We start from the raw sequence: 21,778 nt of genomic DNA, 5'->3' as shown, positions 1-21,778 counted from the left end.
ATCTAGAGTATCCATTTTAAAACGATAGTATACATTCCAAAATTAATATCAAATGTATAATTGATATTAATGTTATCTATTGATCACCATCAAATTAATATACATCAATTTTTATAGATTAATTAAAAAATGTAGACTTGTTCGATTATAAGACGAATATGTCAACATAACGATTTATCATTATCATAAATATTAAGATTTACTTTAAATAATTTCGATAATGTAGTAGACAAAATATAATGAAGAATACTCGATATACTTATATGTGTTTCTAGAGATATATTTGTTACAAAGCTAAATTTATTAGTTGAATGCTGTCTATTTTCATTTTAATACACAGCACAACATTATATTACTTTTATTTATTAATGCTGTGAAGATTTTTATTTATTAAGATTTATGATGGTCATTTTATTTGCTTAGTTATAAATATATGCATTAATTTTTCTCTAATATTTTGAACGATTACCCATATCAATATAGAATCCAATAAATAAATATATCGCTTGTTGTTCGAGTAACAATTTTCTTTCTCGATACCTCAGTAACAAGCAGTCTCGGTAAGCATTATTTTTTTGGAAGCTACAATTATGTCACATTTATTTGTCCACACGCATTTTAGTTTATATAAAATAAATTTTCGATTCAGCAGTTACACGCAGGTATATATAAGATTCATGTGATTATATGCATGGTGATTATATGCACAGGTCGTAGCTAATGGCAAGGGTTTTATTCAAAGTCCAAGTATAATTGCTGAATTCATAACAGTGTACACAGAATGAGAACTTTTATCATAAAGTTAACTCATATTTTTTCAAATTTTTACATACAGATAATTACATGTTTGAAGAATTACTCAATTTGTAGACTTTTATTCAAAACCATACACTTCATTATTGCACATACATAAATCTATTTGGCTAAAAAGAGTTGTAGAAAGTATTAGATATGTATAAAATAATCAAGATGCCTACCTGAATTCTACTATTGTGAATTCAGTGTACATAACTTACAACTTTGATAAATTCCCGTAAGAAGTCGTCCCACGTACTCTCATTCTACATAATTCGGAATTACTATTTTTTCAAATGACAGTAATTCCTTTAGCTTTTTTGTTTTATAAACATAATGTTCACAATATGAAATTGTCGATTAACACAGGTGCAGTGAAAGTATTTGGGTCGAAGAATAATATATAAAAGTTCGGTATTCAGCATCACACTGCACAGTGTTGCCTCACCTTTAATCAATCAAGCTCTTGCGTGGCGTGCGACGTTGAAGCTGTATTTCGTTGCTCGTCATCCGAATCGTCGTCCTCCAGACCATTGAAGAAAGATTGCATTAACGAACCGAATAATCCTTGATTACGTGGACGCGGAGGTGGGATATTGAAAAAAAGTTGGCCTATTTTATCTAAGTACTGTCGATAACATGGATCTCTGTTTAAAGATATCTGGTACTGTTCACACAGAACCGTGAACACAGCTAGTTTACCACTGCAAAATAACAAATTGGAGGAAAATGAAGGTTGAACTTATAAGTATAATCAGATATGTATCTCTCATATAAAATATATATCGTACCTGTCGATAGTTTTGAGTAGGAAAAACAAGAAATTTAATAAAGGAAGAAGATATGGCGGACCGCTATTTATTTTTGGATGCCTCGAGGTGTAAGAATTGAAGGCCTCTTGTGCCGTTGCTTTGTTTTGTAAACAAAGATACCTAAAACAAAGTCGCGATGATAATTTCATACATCTATATATTATCTTAAATAGTTTCAAAACTTCTAGAGACTCCATTGTTATATCCGTTTATTCTTACTGTAATATATATTTATAAAATTTCCAATATTAAGGGTCGACAGGAGTGATAGATCAACAAGATTACGCTTAAGTTGATTCTACAATGAGTCAGTAGTCGGTGATTCTAAGTCTTATTGGTGAATTAGTGAAGTGGGCCAACAGCCAACTTGTACGACTAATAATAAAGAATACCGATTTTCTTAAAACTGGCCAAATTCGACTTTATTCCCTCCCATTAGTCGAACTAAACGATTCGCTGTATACAACTTATAGATGTGAAAAATAATAATCACCTATTTAGGTTAAGATTGGTAAAGACTTAAGATTTTCAACTACTGATTCATTATAAAATCAGCTTAAGAATAGCGAAAGCTTTTTAACTGAGCCAAATACCAACAACTTTCCTATTGGCTATTTTTGACCTGATTTATTGTTCAATAAGTAAATAATACGTTTAGTAAATAAGAGAATAAATAAATAAACTTATTAGTAATTCTTTAATAATATATAGTTATTAAGTCAAATATAATTGTTCGATCTTTGCATTACTTTTGGGATAATTTTCTTTATTGTAATATTTGAGAGCAAAATTGTAGAATCTGGCTTTTTAACAATTTTTGTAAGAACTAAGAAGTAAAAAAAGTTATGGCAATTGAACTCTGCCGACATTTAAAATTGACATAAGGACGACTACTGTAAGCTTACTGTAAGACTGCTTGAGTTATGAAAAGATCTATTTCATTGATGTATCCACGTTGTTCGTGAAGTTCAACCAACATTGCAGCACATCCAGAACCATCTCTACTATATATAAAGTGCTGCCTTGCCAGTATATAATTCTTTTCTGATGAAAAAATAAATCTATTATGTACAGCAAAAGCAAATGCAGTAAAATTTCTCACAAGATTACCTCTCCAAAAAATCTGAGCTATCTTTTGGTGCAAATCTGGATGGCCGGTTTTGTAATCGGTACCCTTTATACTCCATTTGAGTGCCGACTGCACAAACATCTCCCTTTCTGGAGACATAGGGCCCATCAAACTAAACAAGCTCATGATCTTCTCGAAGAAGCCTTGCGCAGGTACCGTTCCAGATTGTGTTAAAACATTGACAAATAGAATTCCTAAATCGGCTCCACTTGCATGCTACAAGAAGCATACAAGTCACAACGTGCTGTAAAGCTTAAACAAAGTCGATTCTCGCTTCCCTCATAACTAGCTATATCCGTGCATCTTTCGATTATTAATTACAATTCACTTGGAGACTGTACAGACGTTCAATCTCGTCGACAAAATTGGGGAAATCATTTTAAGGAAAACCGTGAAAATCCTTCGACATTCATGGGGGCGTGAAAGATCAACTCAACGCGTACCTGTTCGTGCTGTAATAGAAGCATCGATCCGCTGTAGAGCAATTCCAGGAGCTCCGAGTATTTTCTCTGACCGAGGTATCTGTAAGCGGAAGAGGTTAGAAACGGGCAGAATTTTCGAAGCGTGTGGAGAAACACTCCGACGATACGAGGCGGTCGACCCGATCGACTCTCACCTGAAATATAAAGTTCGGTACATTTGATGGGCCTCATAATAGTTCTCCGAGTTTATCGAGGCCTCCAATTTTGCCAGAACCCGTTGAACACCGTGATTGTACCGCGAGGCCATGTTTATACTATTTGGGAACTTCGCGGTTCGCAGCCGCGTAGGCGCGCCGTTGGCATCAGTGAGCGTTTTTTCCCGTTTCTCCCACGTGCTGATTCAAATTCGAAACACCCACGCGTTTACTATCGCTGTCGACGCTGTCGCCGAGCACAAGTTCACTACGTTTACACAGCTCGATTTACTCCGAAGTTACAACATTCCATGTTATAGACTACGTTTACACGAATCGATTTACGCCGAAGTTATAACATCGATGTTAGGAAACTGACCTATCACAGTCACTCCATTCTTCGGAGGAACAGCTGTGATTGGCAAGTTTCATAACTACAGATGTTATTAAACCCGATTAAGGATGCCGTGTAAACGTGGTCAGTGGTCGTGTTCAGCAGAAAAAGCAGTTTTGCAACTATTACAAAATCCTTTAATATGATACGATTTATATACATATTTATATACATATTTAGTGAGGAACTAAGGACCCCTTAACTGTAAGAAATTGATCAATCATAGTCGAATGTGGAAAATATAATCGACTACAATTGGTCAATTTTTTACAGATTAAGATTTAGGAAGCGTTTCCACTGAGAGCATCATGCGTCGCGTCGTCACGAGTTAACCAATCAAAACATCCGATCTGTGTACAAACACATAACCTCTCTTTTTTTCTTTTTCACGACGCGACGCGTGATGCGTTCAGTAGAAACGCACCCATAGGCTACATTCCGAAATGTCCTCTCCGAGAAAGATTTTACACTATACAATAGCATGTTATATAATATTACATATATATAATATATATATGCCCTATAAGCGCATATTATTTAATATTTTAAGCATATTCTTAGAATATTAATTGTACATTTAATATTCTAAGAATATGCTTAAAATATTAAATAATATTATGCGCTTATAGGGTGTGTTACGTAACGCTCAGGAACAAAAATGAGGTCCTTTTTTGGAATAGACAGGTGTAGATAAATTTGTCATCTGTGAGTTGTGATAGGTGGGATGTCTTATCTACACCTATCGCGCTTATCTACATCTACTACTTGAAAAGTTGGAACTCTCTCTCTCTCTCTCTCTCTCTCTCTCTCTCTCTCTCTCTCTCTCGGATTACTCTTAACAATGCGTCGGCACCGCGATGTGCTACGACGCGCCGCGCCGCGGCGTGCCGTAATATATCAATTGCAAAAAGTAATATTGATAAATGCGCAAAGTGGCGTCGCGTAAGCGCAGCCGGATCACCGTGCATACACACACACACACACACGTACGCGCGCGCCCACGCATACATGCACATCGTACGTACATAGAGTGTATGTATTTTCCATTTAACGACATAAATCGACAAACATCATTCTATCTTTCTTGCCGTGCAGAGAGAGTAACCAAGACAGAAAGGCACTCGTGTCGATTTGCGTCACCAAATGGAGAACACTCATACTACTGTTTATACACGTAACCCCGCGTGACGCACACACGCACACGCGTACGCACACGTCGCACACACACATATAGATCGAAAAGCGCGGTGCGCCCCTGGCGGCGGACCGTGCAAGTGACCCTCGCGGAAATAATTATCGCGATTTATGTTATTTGCAAATGTGATCCGGGGGTTTAATTAATTAGACGATGCCGAGTGGCGGCGACCAGTGAGACGGCGACGGACGGGCTCCTGGGGACTACCCGGCTACGCCGTGAGTGGAGTGGAGCAGCGGCGGCCGCGGCACGGGGTGAGTGCACCTTCGAGAATAATGTACGTTCGGTGCGTTCACGGCAGGTCGAGCCCCCCTGCGCGTGACGAAAAGGGGGGCGGTGGCTCGCCTGCTCGCTCAATCGCACGCGGCCGGCCACTTTTTTTATCGGTTTCGCCGGCCCGCTTCGGCGATAATAATGGCCGGTGCCGAGGACACCGCGAGCGCGCTCGGTGTCGCTCGGGACATCCGACGATCCGACGACGAGCGAGCTGACGGTGCCGACGGACGCGACTCATCCGAGACGCCGCGCCGTCCGCTCTCGTCTCTGTCTCTCGTTTCTCGTCGCCGGCTACTATCGCGCGTTCGATGATGACGAAGCTGAACGGACGACTCCGTTCAATGAGGCGTAATCGACGCGCGACGGAAATCCTCGCATTCTCGATCACGCTTGTTGACGTTCTCGACCGGTCAGAGCTCGACGACTCTTCTTGGAGCCTCGCTTGGAGCCGCGATAACGGATGAATGAAATTATCGCGACGCGTATCGATCGTTGGCACTATTGGTGTTTATTTGTGTTTTTTTCGTTTCCAGTATGTATGTTGTATTGTAACAATCGACAAATAATCCTTTGTAGCTTTGTACCTAGTAGAGTAGTATCTAGTAGAATATACAATGGGTGCTTTTCAACAAGAAATACAGATAGCACAATATATCACAGTGAATCATCTCATCTTTGTATAACATTGACAAACAACAAGAATGATTCACTGTATTACATTGAACCCTGTTTTTTTTTTCAGCTGAATTTTGTGCACATCTTTTGTCTTCACATCAAAGAAAAAAATGAATGCTCAAGAAGTTCAACTATGTAAAAAGAACAAGCCTATTATATAATCTAGTCTCTTGTTGGAAAGCATCCATACAATGGCTGCATTCAGCAGAACACAATAGTTTTACAATCGTTTTATGATTGTCTACAGAGATAGGACCATCCTCTAAATCTAAAAGTATAATCCAATTAACGTGAAGAAAACTTCCAACAGTTGCAAAATAAACGTTCTGCTGAACGCACCCAATGATTGTGTATCAGATAGGTGTAGAGATTTTGTTCACAATTTCATTATGAGTTTTTTAATTCATTGATTGATCAATCACAATGCGCAAATACAGCTTTTACAGAACAAAATTATATTTGTGCACAAAGCGATTGGTCAATCGATGAACTAAAAAACTCGCCCTGTGTTGGGAAATTCATGTATATAATTATATGCATGTAGAATGGACCTGGCAGAAACTATGAAGAACATTGTTGCCAAAGGTATGCAAACCGAAATGGGTCCACCGGGTGGAGGATCGGGTTACTCCGCGACACCGAGCAGCGCTGGTTATGTCACAGAGAAGATGTACATGTTGTTACAAGCGTATTTGCAAAATAAAGGCTGGAATCCTAGTATCGAACTACTGCAATGCTTCTCGGAATTTAAGGATGCCTCTATGATGCCTAGCGCCGCCTATTTACAGTGAGGATAACATAATTTTATAATCAAACACAACTTATTTTTCGTTCAATATATTTACTGTATTTGATTCATTTTCAGGATGATGGCATCTAGAGTTGCACTGGATTCACAGGGAAGACTAGTCCTTAGAGAGAATGGCAAAATAATACTACCCTATGAACACTTTGCCAATGCTGTAATGTTGAAACACATGAATGGGCCGCACGGCTTACATTTGGGCTTAGAGGGTACAGTCAGAGCAGTCATGGAATCTTACACCATTGGAAGAGAGTGCTTCGGGATGGAGAAAGAGTTTATCATAGAAGTCGTGCAAAACTGTCCCAATCCTGCTTGTCGTTACTACAAAAATCAGCTGGAGCTCACTCAGAAGATGGGTCACATGGCACCAACTTATATTCAAGAGAATGAAGCAACTGCATCTCTTCTACGTACGGGTTTTCCACATAGCACAGATTTCCAGGTAGTAAGCCAACTTTTTATACGATATCTCCTATACTTATTATTACATACACAAGTTTCTTTTATACTCACCCATTTTATATATATATATATATATATATACAATGTTGAAAAAATCTTATGATTATATATTAGCTTTAAAAATTGTGTGCATTGTTTAACATGTGGACTCTTAGTCATCATTAGTCTGTTTTTAAGTTTTTTACATTTTACTATATACCCGACGTTTATCTCTATAGAGCCTAAGCAGCGCTAATCCGAATACACACATGGGAGGAGGATCTGCGGCAGATTTATCGGAGATGAGGAGTGCTGGCAATCAAATGAATCTTCAACGTCCCCCAAGCCGTCCGTCATTAAATATTCCGCATCGGCCTGTATCGCAAGAGAAGAAAGTGCCATCCGGCAAGCAGCATTATGAATCTCTAATACCTAATATACCAATCTCCGATCACAAGTTGACGGACTTTTTACGTACCAATCTGGATAACTTCGACAATCTCACTTCTCTCGGTTTAGGAAACTTACAAGGATTAGGAAACGCCAACAAGGACTTGTTAGCGCTACACAATGGTGCATGGCCTTTAGAAAGTGAAAAAGGATCCCGATCATCATCTTCAAATTCAGAAGGTGATTAAGAACTCGTAATATATACACTGTTTTGAGATAATATATAATATACATTGCAGCACTTGAAAAGACTCATTTACTTTAGCTAAATGTTTTTCGTATCATAAAGAATAACAATATATTAGACAGTTAAATATGATTTAGACGTAATCCGTTTGAAATGTGCACGCGCTCATACAGTCGTATTATAATGCATTTTGCAACAATCGTAATGAAACGTAATGAAAGGATTAAACGTTAAAATTACATTAATGAATTTATTCTACTGTTTCAGGTGGTCAAGAGAAGATTGTGCGCGCTTTCGCAGAAGTGATGAAAAACATGGCAAGAATGAAAGCTTGTGTACGACCGGCAATGTGCAAGCCGTACGGCAAACAATCCGAGGCTCTGCAAAAAAGTAATGACTCGTATTTTTATCAACTGTTTTTTCTTTTCTTTTTCTTTTTACATAAATTTATTGCGCTATAAAATTTTATATTTTTATTCAAAGTTCCTTCTCAAAGTAATTTACAGAGATTTTTACGTTACTTATTCTCAATTGCAGCATTGGTCGATACCATACAGCTTGTACAGTCGTTGAGAAGCTTCTTGCCGCCTCCACATATTCCAGTTTCGAGCTGGAAAAACGAAGATAAACACCGATTAGATCATACCGGTACCCCTTACCTGTCAACGTTGTGAGTAATTTTGCTTAACTGCAAACTACTATCATTTTAACTCTATTGTTAATATACATATATTTCTACTATTCAGAGGTGCCAAAAGGTTTGTGGGTTATCGTCGTATCGTGATTGCTAATGCTAACGTTTCGTGAACCTTGTCATTAATTTCATCAAGACGAGGAGCGCAATGATACTGGTTGACGTTAGCAATGGATCACAACACGGCGATAATCCGTAAATCCTTGGAACTTCTGAAGAAAACACCCGTGAAAGCCTCAAAAGTATATTTCTACTATTTTTTATCTCTATATATATATATATATACAGATATTCTTTTATTTTTTTTTTTAACAGAAAGGCTAGCGGGATGGAAGAATTATGCGAGCAGCGTAAGTTAGACTAACCGTCGTCTTCGCTTTACTCGCGACAGACCAAGTTTCGTCTTTTTGCGCTATATGATGTTCTAGTCACAAGATGTTTATTAATTAGCTGGGTGTTTCGTATCTAAACAACCCGATGGATTGCTCAAAAAAGTTGTTGGCGTTTAGGACTTCAAATACTAAGAGACAAAATGAGTCATGCGTGGACTGTGATAAACGTGGGTAGCGAGAAACAAAAAAGATTTATATGTAGGACTAAACTTACACACCGCGTCATTTTAGGGATTTCTTACTAGCTTTATTTTATCGCTGTAATCTGATTTCGTATTGTCATTGCTCTCAATCTGCCTATGGAGCTTATTCGGCAAATAATTTATCGATTAATCTCATTACTGAAAGCCTAGCGACTGAGTTATGATTACTGAAAGCCTAGCGACTGAGTTATGATTACGTAAATTACATAAATAATAGGTATTCAATACGGATAGCCTTTATATTTACTATATCGATTTAATAATTTGCCGTTTGTGTTCCAATAATTACTACCTGATTAATAATATATAAGGCTTCTTTTATATGTATAAACTGTTATGTAGGCATGTAAAACTTATGTCAATATGAGAAGCAAAGACTAAATTGATTTGGTACAAAAGCTTTTGCTACTAATCGATTACTACTTCAACATTCGCGACATAAGCGCATAAAGGAAGAATAAATAAGTTGACAATTTTCTCGATTATTAAACTCGTGTTGCTTTGTTTTACATGTTTTTAACTCGTTTGTTAAATATAGTATATCCTTTAATGTAGAACTTTGAATTAACATGTGGAAACGAGTTGTTCGATTAGCGAAATAATTGTGTTCAATTTACAATATATATGTGCACGATTTATGCATACGTGTACGTATATATATAAATTGTATATGTTATAATATATGTATGCATATCTTCTTTTAAAAAGATTTATATGAATACGTTATTACTTATTTTTAAGAATAAAATGAACATATATCATTGTTATTTCTAGTACTGTTCGTTGAACAAACATATGTTACAAATGTTGAAAGATTTGTAATAAGCTCCCATAGGCAGTATATGCGGTGTGCATGTGAAAAAGAAATCATTGGTCAATTCATATAGGTATTTTTTGAAAAAACAAATTATTTCTTAATATATACGTAGAAAAGGAAAAAGAACGAAATTGTTATGTCATTAGAGAACTCTTAAGGGGGTGTGATTCGCACTGACGCTCAAAGACTTCATCGTGCACTAAGTATTATTACGCAGAAACGTTTTTGCTCTTGCAAGAGAAAACTGCAAATTAGAGGATCGCGATTGTGATCTCGATCGAACGCTTCCTCGAGTAAACGGCATATCGAATCAGTTGCAGGAGTAAAATTGTTTCCTACTCGGTTGTTATATGCGCATATAAGCGGTATGATAAAATGTTTCCTTCTTTCTCGATAATATAAAGTTACAAAGCGTTCGTCTTTGAATGTAAGCGATATATGTCGCGTAATACCGCGAATGCGAAATAGTGCGCAGCACTCGAATGTTTGGGCTCTGTTTTATGGGATGTGTGTACATGTATCTGCAAGAATGCGAAGTTTTGGCTATCAAATAGCAAAATTTTATATGGATGCGTGCATGTTGAAGATATCTTTCTATACATGTATCTGTTATTATTTACTACACGTATGCAGCGAATGTGCCGATCGATTACCATTTAGGAGTCGGATCCATGATTTGAAAGACCATGCGAATTATTTTCTTTTGTTTTGTTTTTTGTTTTTTTTTTTGTCAATTACTCTTTCACATCGTTTTTATATCGTATTATTCTTCTTTCACCTTGCATTCTATTGTGTTCGAAAATAGGAAGCATGTGATATGATGACAATTAACAAGACTGGGTAATAATTCTTGACAGTGATTCTTTATTTGTTTTTCATGGCTATTATAGCTATTTAAACGAATGCAGATCCGGCTTCTATAGACTGCGTTTTTGTTGACATACATATATAATATTATATATAATATTATATATTGACAAGAAGGCTGCTGTAATGGTTCATAATTCGACGATAACTTGTTGCACATCAAAGTGTATTTCCAATAACTAGGTGGACTTATTTCTTATAAAATATTACGTATTATTAAAAAAATGCAAACGTAACGTCGTTTGTATCTCGATCGGGTCGGTCCGTGTGATCAACGCAATTTTAAGCATATCCATGACTAAGTCGTTGCAACTTATGCCAAATAGAGAAAAGGGAGCGCGGAAACAGAGTCTGTCGAGAAAGGGAGTTGATCGAATATACTAAAATAGAAATTCGAAATACGTAATATGTTAGGAATTGCGTCTGAGATAAATCTTATCTCATTGATGATTTAAACACGATAGCGCAATTGTTCGACGATGTGACGAGGAGTTTGTGCGTTTATTTATTTATTTTTTTTTTTAAGCAAAAGTCGCAGCACTGCAGTAAGTTTCTTTATTACATTCGCTGTATTTTATTATTAACGATAACGTTGTTATATATTTTATGTTCTAGATTAATTATCGTTAAAGTTTAAAAATGTTTCGTTTCCCATTATTCGTTTTGCAGTTTTATCATTGTAATGGCTGCAACTATTGCCGTAATGTGCGTTAGTTTAATATTCTCTTTTGCCGTCCGTTAATTTCTACTAGTTTAGATAATTAGAGCAAGATAAGATTTGATTCTAAAGATACGCGTTCTCTCGAACGGAGTCGAGCACATCAGGAAAAGACAGAAAAAGGATAAGTACAGATTTCGTTTCCGAATCTCGTTACTCTCGCGCCATATCTATACCATAGAGACCGTGTACATGTTTCCGCACCGAATTCGACAGTAAGATGATAAATGATTGTAAAATGCGCACCGTTGTCGATCCGTCGTTCCCTTTTTAACTCGGATCACTAATCGATATTCGTACACCAAACGCTAACCGCTGTGTCTGCACATTAAGCTCGTCGTCGCTTGCCAGTATTGCTCTTCTGTATTCTCGCATAATTCTAACTCATGACAGCAATTATTAAAGTTTTTACAAGTGTGAAAGACACGCCTGGTATCATCTTCTTTCTCTCTGGCCCCCATTAATTATTCCCATAAATACACTGTACATAACCCGCTTGGCTTAAAGCCTTAAAAATTCTTCCTCAGCGAAATACCGTCATTTATCGCGAATTCGCAGGATCGTGTATTAATTGGCTGCGCCTCCAGCACGAAGATTACGTCGTCCAGGAAGTAATACGACTGTCCTAGATCACCTTCGCAAAGGTACGGTAGTTTGCTCCAGACGAGGCATCGCAGTCCCACCGGAGCGAAGACCCGGTCGATCAGACTGACTATCTGAATCTCGAGCCCGTTTCCTCGCACTGGTAGGTACTCCGACGGTTTGTGATTATTTCTTTCGCCGACCTCGACATACGGGCTGAACGGCAGCACTAAGGCGACGATTAGTCTGCCACCGGGAGCCAGTGAAGTTCTCAGTAGCCTCAATAGAGTGTTTGGACGGTCGCAACGATCGAGAAGGTTCAGACAGAGGATGACATTGTAAGGTCCAGCTTCCTGGTGCCATCTCTCCACGTCGAGTACTCTGCGAAAAAAAATGAACTAAAGGGTATATTCGAGAAAAGATTTTCCGTATTTTATGTAAATTATTCGGATATTTGGAATTTTTATACTCCTAGCGTTTCGTAGTATTATACTCTTTTATTTTAGTTTATTTTATTTTAAGAGGTAACAATAGCTAACAGCAGTCTAATGCTCTAATTGAAAATAATTTTGTTTATTTAATAGATCCTACATTTAACTATAAATATCTTATTAATTGTAACCGACACTAAAAAATCTTTTTGAAGTTCATAACGGTGATAATTCGAATTTTATAAAACGTCCCGAGTCCATCTCATCATAAAGAATATATGACGGCGAAGACCGAATTGAAATTTCTTTTTGGCAAAATAACTGTATTTTTTAGAAACGCAAGCCGAGGAACGGAACTCTAGACATCGGCTAATTTTACACGGAGCGGACGGTGAGTACCAGGAGATAGTTGAAGTTGTATAAAACGAGTTACGGGATTCGTCGCGCCCTACGGACGCTCATTTAAAATTCGAGTAGCGACTCAGGGCGGCGCGTTCCGATAGTGGCGTCCGCTCCGATCCGCTCCGGGTGTAAAACCATCGTAAACTTCTACTCCAATCAATTCGGCGCAATAAACTTGTTAGTGGCGCATCGTGTTGAGAATATTACGTATCGACACGAGTGTCGACAGACAAGTGCCGCTTTATACGTCGTCCGCCGCGGCCGGTCGGCCAGCGCGAATACGCGACGGGACCGGCTGGGCCCACCGATCAATTATCTTATCTCACTTTATAATGAAGCCCACGTTTTTTAGATAACCGTAATAACACCGCTCGTGATGGCCCCTCAATTCGCCCGGGAACGGTGCGCATAATTGCGAGTGCTTACATTATCGAGGATCCGTATCGAGTAACTGCCGTACTACTTGGCCGATTTCTTATTGATCTGATTCGCGCGTTCGTGGATTTACATAAATTCTATTTCTTCCTTTTTCTCGATGTATTTAATCACGTTATTGTAGATAGTATAATGTAATAAATTTTGATCAACTTTTTGATTTTCAACAAATAGTGAATGATTTCTTGTGAGAGCTTTTTACACTGAAAAGAGATATGCTTATCAACAAATGCCATCACCCTTTAATTTTTAGAAATTCCGCTTTGAATTTCTTAAATGTATAAAAAAATTTATAATGTATTGTAATATATATATATATATATATATCCATGGGTACTTTATATAAAGAAGCTATGGGTTATCTCTGTGTCTAGATTCATTGTTACAACGTGTGCCAATATTTCATAAACATTGCAATTCACCTCATCAGGGCGGGGAGCAGTCTGATACTGCTGTGAGGCTATTCCTCGCTCTAATAAACTGAATTACAATGTTCATAAAATGTTGGTATTCTAACAATTAATGACTCCAGATACGGAGGTAATCTGCAGTACATAAAAATCGCCACACACATATAGGTGTTAAGAAACAGAAAACTTAAGTTATTATTATTATTATTATTTTTATTAACATAATGCATAATGTAATAAAAGACAATTATTCGTTTGAACCTAAACGATAAAAAAATCGCGAAGAAAATGGACCTCGTGACGAAAAGATCGATTCTAAATCAATTAAAAGTACTCGATAATTCATAAAAGTAAAGGTAAGAATTGTAAGTAATTTCCTCGCGCAGTATCGAAGATGTCAAGGAAAGTCGTGAATATAAGCGCTTTAAGCTGTGATGAGGATAAAATACGTGTCGTGCGAGTCTACCGAGCGTGTGCAGTCGCCGTTACGAGAAAATGTAAATGCACGTTCAAGGAGCGAAGATTCCACCGCCCACCTTTGGCCGCACGTATTCGATTCAAAGAATGTAATCTGTTTCGCATTCTCGCATACGCGACTCCACTCTCGCAAGGGAGCTTTGCCATTTGAAAAATTTCCGTCCAACTAGTAAAGATTCCTTGCATAATATTCAGATCGAATCGCCTTTATATAAACGCGCACAATGATTGGAATAACACAATTGATTTCAGAAATATTCCCGTCCCTTAATTATGAATATGCTAATTTCAGGCGAATTAAGTTACACGTCGTTTTCTTGTTAAAAATAGTAAAAAGAAAATTAGCAAAAATTGACGAGACAGCTTTTGAGGTTCGTTTCAGCGTGTTAAATTTTAGAAGTTAACCAAATGGATTTTATTATATTCATAAGAATTTGTACACGAAACAAAATGATGTATTAACGGTGTAAAGATAAAAATTAATTACTTATTTTAAGCATTTCGTTCAGTAAAGTTCTTGTTTAGTGCTGTTAGTACTCCAAATAAAAGTAAGTAATTGCTGTTTTTCAGTATTAAATTAACCAATATTAAATTTCTATCAGAGAAGTAAAGTAATAAGCGCTATACATAAAAATATATGGTCGAGGCTAAATCTTGGTGGCTAATAATATTTCTATGTGAATTTTAAATACATTTTCCAGTACTTTAATTAAATTTTATTAAAAAACTAATGCTGTTAATACAACCTAATTTTTGTCACTGTACCATTTTAAAAGTACGATCGCAAAAGATAAAAGACGCGCTACTTGATGAAATTTACATACGTGAATTTTCTCTTCGCCAGAGCCCACCTCATGGGGGGTGAGATATCCGTGGCGTACACCTTTTCGAAGAGATGCGCCACGTGGGCGGTGGTTGCGCCATCACCTGCCCCGAGGTCCACCAAGGAATGCCAGGGACCCGTGAAGCCGCTCGCGTCCATTAGCTTTTGAAATTGCTCACTAGAGAACACGTGCATGGAACCACGACCTAGAAGTCTGCAATAATATGAAGAACGTTTCATTGTTGTAAAATTTGAAATAATTTATATATTTAAATACTTTTCAGATTTATTTACATATTTTTTTTAGTATAAACACGAAGCTAACAGATAACAAAAATAATAGATACGTAATTTCGTATGACAATAAATAATACCAACAGATTAGAAATTTCAAATCAATCATGTTTTTGTTGTTTAAATAGAATGTGTTAACAAACATATATCAGATTTGGGCTCTTGAGATATTAAAACAATATTAAACAAAAAAAACGGATAATTAAGATCCTTAAAGCGCGGTAGTTAGTGCGATTATATTTTCAACAGAGTTTCTATTCTTACATAGATATAATGACCGAACGAGAACGTGTTAAATTAATTATTTCTGTATAAAAATAATCCTTATATTATACGTGTCTTGTTTAAGAAAACCCTGAAAAATTACATTCTAGCTAATCTTGTTTATTACGACAAAGTAGTGTTTTAGTGAAGTTTTTTGAAATAATTGCTAAATCTCTGTCCATGGTATTTATAGGTTGAAATTTATGAGGATTAATGTACAAATAGTGTACAAGTTGCTGCGACATGCTCGCTTGACGAAGCCTGCGCTACTATACCAGCGTTATCATTAGACAGCTTTTACTGCATATTACTGGCCGATAATGCATCTTCATTTCGCCATGAAACTTTACGAGCTCCGAGCACGGGCTTAATTAGGCTCGTTATGAGGCGTATAATCGCCGCGTGTCCCCGTTTACATTCCGTCGGGCAATTTTATCGAAAAGCAATATGTTCGAAAGATAGAAGAGGCGAAATGGAAGATTATCGGATCTCATCATTTTGTATCGTGTCGTAATCAATAATGTAAGTACCAAAAGCGATTCCTTCTAACTGAGACGTACGATTATTTGAAAATCATCAATCTAACGAGATAAGTTCGTATTAGAGTTGCTTTTTTTAATAATTAGCAAACGTGCAAATTATATAGTAGTTATATCTATAATATAAATTATATTTTTTAGTTGTTAGTTTTCTAGTTCGATAGAAAATTCTAGCACGTTATTTACTATTATAGTACGAAAAGCATCGTCTAAATCAAGTCTTACGGTTTTTTCGGATATAAACGCATAGGGAAGAGAGAAAGCATCCGATCTTGTTCCTCGCTATTTATCGATCGAGCCAACAAATGAACGAACACCTGCATATAGAAATCAAATCCCCGAGGTATCTCCGCGGCAGCAGGTTGCCCCGCGGAATTCGTCGATGTCATCCGGGATGAAGGGAGAGGGAGATACGAGAGAAAGAGAGGGGAAGAGGGAGGGAGAGGGAGAGGGGGAGAGAGAGAGAGCCAGTGAGCAGAGCAGAGGGCACAGCTCGCTTCCACCCCTATCCTTCGACTTCTCCATGTGGAGGTATCACGAGGGAAAAAGGGGCGGGTTCATTTGAAAATACCAGAGTCGTCGCCGGTGTTGCGCAGCGCACGGCGGTCCATCAATGCCGCGGAACGCGGGATTTTGATCGTGAATTCGGTTTACCCCCCCGGCGTTATAAATAAGGCGATGGTGGTCCTCTCGTGGAGGCCGGTCTCTCCCTCCCCCGCTTCCTCCCCACGTCCGACTAGGTCTCCCCCGCCTTACTCCTTTCTTTTCCTCTTTCTCTCTTCCGCACCGCTCGGCTATGGCCGGTGTCATCAATTAACGAGCACCTCCTGGCCCCATTGAATAATAAACAAGAATAAAGAGATGGAAGAGGGGACAAGAGCGGACACAGAGAGGGAAAGGAAGAGGAAACCGATGGGGGACTCGGTCGGCGCATTGTGTTCGTAGTATCATCCTTTTCTATCTTATTTCTGCGGATCCTTAAGTTATCCCTCGCTCTTCTTTATTCTCCCTTCCCTCTGAACTTACCTTCGTGTATGGTCGCGCACAGTCTTCTCGCTCCTGTCCTTATTTCTGTTTTCTCTCCTCGTTCCTCTATCTCATCGTCCTGTCCTTCGCTCATTCCTTCTCTCTCTCTCTCTCTCTCTCCTTCCTTCTTTGTTTTGTATCTTTCTCCCTTGTGCACACACACACACATACACACACACTCTCTCCTTTTCTGGACTCGTTTCATTGTAAGCCACCCAGCACCACCGTCTTGGTGCAGTCACATCGTGACCTGCGAGCGGAAAAGAGGGAAAGAGAGGAAAATATAGGAGGAAGGAGAAGGGAATCAAGTACGCACACGCGTGTGGCCGCAGTGATATATACGCGCGGCCTACAAATCAGGCTCGTAGATCGCAGCGGCTTCGTTGGCGAGGCGAGCGACAATTAATTCGCCGCTTTTTCTCTTCCCGGTCCCTCTTCCCGCGGGGCACCATTGTGTGCGCGTAGTCGTACCCTCTCCTGCCCTCCCTTCTCATCCTCCATGATTTGGAACACTTTCTCTCTCTCTCTCTCTCTCTCGCGTTTTGTTTTATCAAGGACCCCTAACGCCCGTTTTACCTCGTTTGGACACTGTGGGATGGCAGGGGGAGGGAAAAAAAGGAGACTCCCCGAGCCGTAAAAGCGCGGCTTTAATACGGGTCTGGCGTCATGCGGTCTAGCTATGCGGCCACGCCGTTACCAGCCTTAAAAAGGATCGAGCGTCGCGAAACGTGGAGCAATTATACGTGGAGATACGGGGTGGCCGATATCTCGATCACATCAGCTGTCGGTGTCAAAAACTTATAGGCGATGTTAAGATTGCACGGAGATCTTTGGATAGTAAATGAAAGAACAACTTGTAATTTTCTCATCTATTTGTTAATGTAGACTTAATCAGACTTGATATAAATTCTGGGAAGTATTTAACATAATTTTATATAATAATACATATACCGTTAAAATGGAGCGAGAAAAGAGGAATAGGAGAAATACGGGTATAATCGTACAATTTTTGACAGTCAGTTATAATACAATTTAACCGGTTACTGTAATTGGTTCGTTTAATAGTAATAATAATAATAATAATAATAAACGACAATGATAATAATAAGAATAACAATAACTTTATTGAGTGGAATATTTAGATATTAATTATACATAAGTGACTATACTACAAGTAGTATCAAAGTATAATACGTATAGATGAGACTGCAGCTGAGAAGCTGATGTGATACCTTATTTTAATTATTAGTAAATAGGTATATAACGGATACAATAATATATGCATATATATTCTTATAATACTCCCGACATGCGACACGCGGTTTCTTCACGTGTAGCCACGTAGAGCCAGCTGGATAGCAAAATCGATTTAGGAGACGCCATGGACATCGATAGTCCTCGCTCGCCGGCGGCGAGGAGAGTATAGCGTCGTGTACGCCTGATAACGATCTCCCCGCAGGACGATCATTTACAATTCCAGCCACCCACTCTCGTGGCCCGGGTCGTGCTTCAATTTTTGTCGCTGTACACGCTGCCGATGAGAGCTTGAAGATTGGGGCTTGTATATCGGAGCGCGACGAGGCGGGCGGCCCCCCTGCTCGCGCGGGGCTTCACGATCGTAAAATAGCCCGGAGGACGAGCGAGCGAGCGAGCGGGTAGTGTTAAAGAGGCGCTCGGCGGAGGATCGTTTACCTAATAATAGCAATAATATGTAAATGCGATGCGTATCGAGCCGCCATCGAAAGAAGGGGCCGCGCACTACGACGCCATTGTTTGCAAATCCTTGGTCGAGAGCGAGCGATCCGGCGAATAGGCTCCTCTCTGCTCCGCTCACGATTTTCTTTTGCACGTGAATCGAATCCTCGTTGGGCATTGCGTGCGAGCGTAATCGCCACGCGCGGGCTATATTGTCTGCGAGTGCACGGTGCGTTAAAGAAATAACTAATTGAGGATAATGTCAAACCAGTTACTATTCTATTAACTATACGCATTAAATAAAATATTTAAAAATATTTGTATATTTCGAGATGAGATAGGTCCGGCAGACTAACGTATCTACACGGAAGAACAGTTTCACTAAAAGACCAAACTTAAATAATTGTAGATCTGAAAATAATTTTGTTGGGCCATTAAAATAATCATGTAGAACGATCAAAATTTTGACTTTGCCAGCAGGTCAAAATTTTTTACGATATTGCTTGAGTGTCAATTTTAATAGTCCAATAAAAATATTTTTAGATCTGTATCTATAGCTAAAATTACCTTTTCAATTAATTATATAATCTAATTGAATGTAAAATATATTTATGTAATACACAATATATTTGTAATTTGGTAAGAAGCAGAAACATTGGTGAGAATTTAAAGGTTAAAAACATCTGACAGATGCACTTCAGGCTAAACGTTTGAAAACACTTTTGAAAAACTAACATTTTTGGAATTATTTAATCAGAAAGTTTTTGTGTGAATTTTAATAGTTATAGGATCTAAAGAATTATTATTAGAAAACACATTGTTATGGATATTTAAGTAATGTTAAAAATGTAAATTTTTAAACAATATTAATTGAAAATTGAGAAATATTCAACATAATAAACGAAGATCATATTCGGTTAAAGCAGTTCTTAATGCCTTTTATAGTAATATTTTTTTGTGTGAATTTTACAATGCTTGAATTAAAAATTCACACAAAAATATTTTACATTGCATTGCTTGAAAATTGTAAGTCATATAAAAAATATTATTAGGCATTAAAACCTGCTTTGATCGAATGGAATATGGCCTTCTTTGTTTATTTGTTATCAATTTTTAACGAGTGTCTCCAACATTTGGCTTAAAATGTATTCTAAAAAGATATATGTTATTCTGCTGATATATCTTTACTGCTTGATCCTATCAGAGTATCAATATGTATAGTTGTAATATGTGGTTATCAGATATATTTATAGATTACACGTTAAAGACACGTTAAGAGATCGCGCTTTAAGATAGTACATTTTAAAGGGTTACAGAAGGTGTGTATATATATATATATATAAAATTTATATAGCATGATAACTTGATTGGATCTCGTCACGCTCGAGAATACGCGCAGTTTGAACGATCATTACGTATTCACATTATAAGCGCGCGAACGAAATACGGAACTTTTCAAAGTTCGTCCTGAATGGATTAATGAACCGAGTGACATGGGATCTTTCCTCTCTGTCTCTCTTTCTCTCTCTGATTGGAGCAATACTTACGGAATCTGACCAGTCATCTTTACCTTCGTTTGTCGTCGTTCTGAACGAGCAACGAGCTGCGTCCTGACCTTTCTCTCTTCCTCCTTTTTTTCGATGTCAATTCTCTCATCGGTTCTCCCGATACGTTCAAATTCCCTCTATATCATGGAGTGAGGTTGCTTTTCGAGGTCGTTAATGCATTCACGTTATCGCTGCTTAATACAAGTTACAAACTGTATGCTTGTATTTATCGATGTCATTACATTCTACGCAGTCGATAATTTACAACCAAAACTTAATGTACGAATCATGTAAAGAATTAACATGAATTTTTAACCAGTGAGATTTAATACATGTTTCATAGCGTAATACAAGTTAATGTTGTAATATTTTTATCATTCAATTGCTTCATAAACTGTTTTTATGTAGCAATTATATTTTTATCATAAAATGTCATAGTAATAATTTAGCACATTTTTTATTAACTATCGGTTAAGGTTCTAGCTAATTACGAAGTCGGCAGTAGAATCGTCTTAGGGAGAAAAGAGAAGGATCCTCTCTTACTATATCTTATGCGGAATAAAACTTGGAGCCGGTAAATTCTCGCGATATTACTTTCCTTAGGTGCATTCAATCAATGTCCGCCAACGTGAAAAATGTATTTCGAATCGGAGAAAGCAAAAGGACCGGCGAAACTCGGAAAATTTCATAGATCATTGGCCGTCGCCGAATGCAACAGAGAAGTTATCGCGAATTCCTCCTTAAAAGATTTCTTTGAAGTCTAGCACACTCACGGAACAAATCACAGCTTCTACACTGAAAGGTAGAAAAATTGCGCATTATTTTTGCGTTCTCCAAAATTCGAAGCAACTTTCATTGATGACTTTATTCCCTTCCGCTTGTTAATTAAAACCGATAAATTCGTCATTTCTAGAATTTGAAAATTATAAGTATATGAAGACGCACGTCGCGTATTTTCTGTTCGGCGCTAAACAGCGTAAATATGCGGCGGTTCGCTGGCGGTGGTCGTGAGCAAAAATACGGCTAGGTGAAAGGACGTAAAAGGGAAGCGCGCGAAAGAAAGCGCACGAGAAAGGAGCCGAGGATCCTTTGCCCTGATATCGTTGCGGCTCATCTTTTTCGTGTCTTTTTCTCTCTTTCTCGTCGCGATTATACAATCGACGTTAGCCCTCTCCCTTTCCACGCGCGTATACGCACACGGACAGAGATATAGCCACACGGGCGCATGTAACAAGAACGCCATACATCGCGTGCGACGTGTGTGCTCTCATAGTGACAATGTAAGTGGAATCTTCGGCGAACGTCGGCCACCTTCGCCGGTCGACTCGATTCGACGAGGGAGAGGGCGACATTTATCTCGCGGGGACCCCTCGCGCGCGCGGCGGCC

The 21,778-nt window shown here is 38.2% G+C and overlaps 3 protein-coding genes across 6 annotated transcripts in view; 1 reads left to right on the top strand and 2 right to left on the bottom strand.

Moving 5' to 3' along the window:
• Positions 1-402: 402 nt before the first annotated feature.
• LOC108727587 (Golgi to ER traffic protein 4 homolog) lies at positions 403-3,652 on the bottom strand. Its single transcript, XM_018455759.1, has 6 exons — positions 3,353-3,652; positions 3,180-3,258; positions 2,718-2,952; positions 2,513-2,651; positions 1,587-1,727; positions 403-1,499 (listed from the first exon to the last, which is right to left on the bottom strand). The coding sequence occupies exons 1-6, from the start codon at positions 3,463-3,465 to the stop codon at positions 1,250-1,252; spliced, it is 957 nt and encodes a 318-aa protein (XP_018311261.1). The 5' UTR covers positions 3,466-3,652; the 3' UTR covers positions 403-1,249.
• Positions 3,653-4,920: 1,268 nt separating this feature from the next.
• Positions 4,921-9,627, top strand: LOC108727559 (uncharacterized). 4 transcript variants are annotated; one of them, XM_018455728.1, is made up of 7 exons: positions 4,921-5,195; positions 6,478-6,679; positions 6,758-7,139; positions 7,378-7,768; positions 8,043-8,165; positions 8,313-8,445; positions 8,785-8,833. In XM_018455728.1, the coding sequence occupies exons 2-7, from the start codon at positions 6,480-6,482 to the stop codon at positions 8,831-8,833; spliced, it is 1,278 nt and encodes a 425-aa protein (XP_018311230.1). In that variant the 5' UTR covers positions 4,921-5,195; positions 6,478-6,479. The 4 variants fall into 4 exon arrangements, with proteins under 4 accessions (XP_018311230.1, XP_018311218.1, XP_018311239.1 ...); XM_018455716.1 differs by having other exon boundaries at positions 6,437-6,679; XM_018455737.1 differs by lacking the exon at positions 4,921-5,195 and having other exon boundaries at positions 6,438-6,679; positions 7,378-7,543; positions 7,658-7,768; positions 8,785-9,627.
• A 1,323-nt stretch (positions 9,628-10,950) lies between these two features.
• The window catches only part of LOC108727580 (methyltransferase-like protein 9), a 43,273-nt gene continuing 32,445 nt past the window's right edge, over positions 10,951-21,778 (bottom strand). The window contains exons 3-4 of the mRNA XM_018455748.1: positions 15,028-15,240; positions 10,951-12,429 (exon numbers count right to left, since the gene is read on the bottom strand). Of these exons, the coding sequence (XP_018311250.1) occupies positions 11,976-12,429; positions 15,028-15,240 (667 nt within the window). The 3' untranslated portion in view covers positions 10,951-11,975. The remainder of the gene's footprint in view (positions 12,430-15,027; positions 15,241-21,778) is intronic.

The sequence above is a fragment of the Mycetomoellerius zeteki genome, unplaced genomic scaffold, assembly GCF_001594055.1.
Source record: "Mycetomoellerius zeteki isolate Tzet28-1 unplaced genomic scaffold, Tzet1.0 scaffold113, whole genome shotgun sequence".
NCBI classification, from domain to species: domain Eukaryota; kingdom Metazoa; phylum Arthropoda; class Insecta; order Hymenoptera; family Formicidae; genus Mycetomoellerius; species Mycetomoellerius zeteki.
This window is presented reverse-complemented; position numbering and strand designations above follow the sequence as displayed.

Coding starts and splice junctions, on each gene's coding strand:
- LOC108727587 (XM_018455759.1), bottom strand. CDS start 3,465: ATGGCCTCGCGGTACAATCACGGTGTTCAACGGGTTCTGGCAAAATTG. Junction 1,728..2,512: donor ATAACTCAAGCAGTCTTACA/GTAAGCTTACAG, acceptor ACTTTGTTTTAG/GTATCTTTGTTTACAAAACA. Junction 1,500..1,586: donor CTACTCAAAACTATCGACAG/GTACGATATATA, acceptor GTTATTTTGCAG/TGGTAAACTAGCTGTGTTCA.
- LOC108727559 (XM_018455719.1), top strand. CDS start 6,438: ATGGACCTGGCAGAAACTATGAAGAACATTGTTGCCAAAGGTATGCAA. Junction 7,140..7,377: donor CACATAGCACAGATTTCCAG/GTAGTAAGCCAA, acceptor TTATCTCTATAG/AGCCTAAGCAGCGCTAATCC. Junction 8,166..8,312: donor ATCCGAGGCTCTGCAAAAAA/GTAATGACTCGT, acceptor TCTCAATTGCAG/CATTGGTCGATACCATACAG.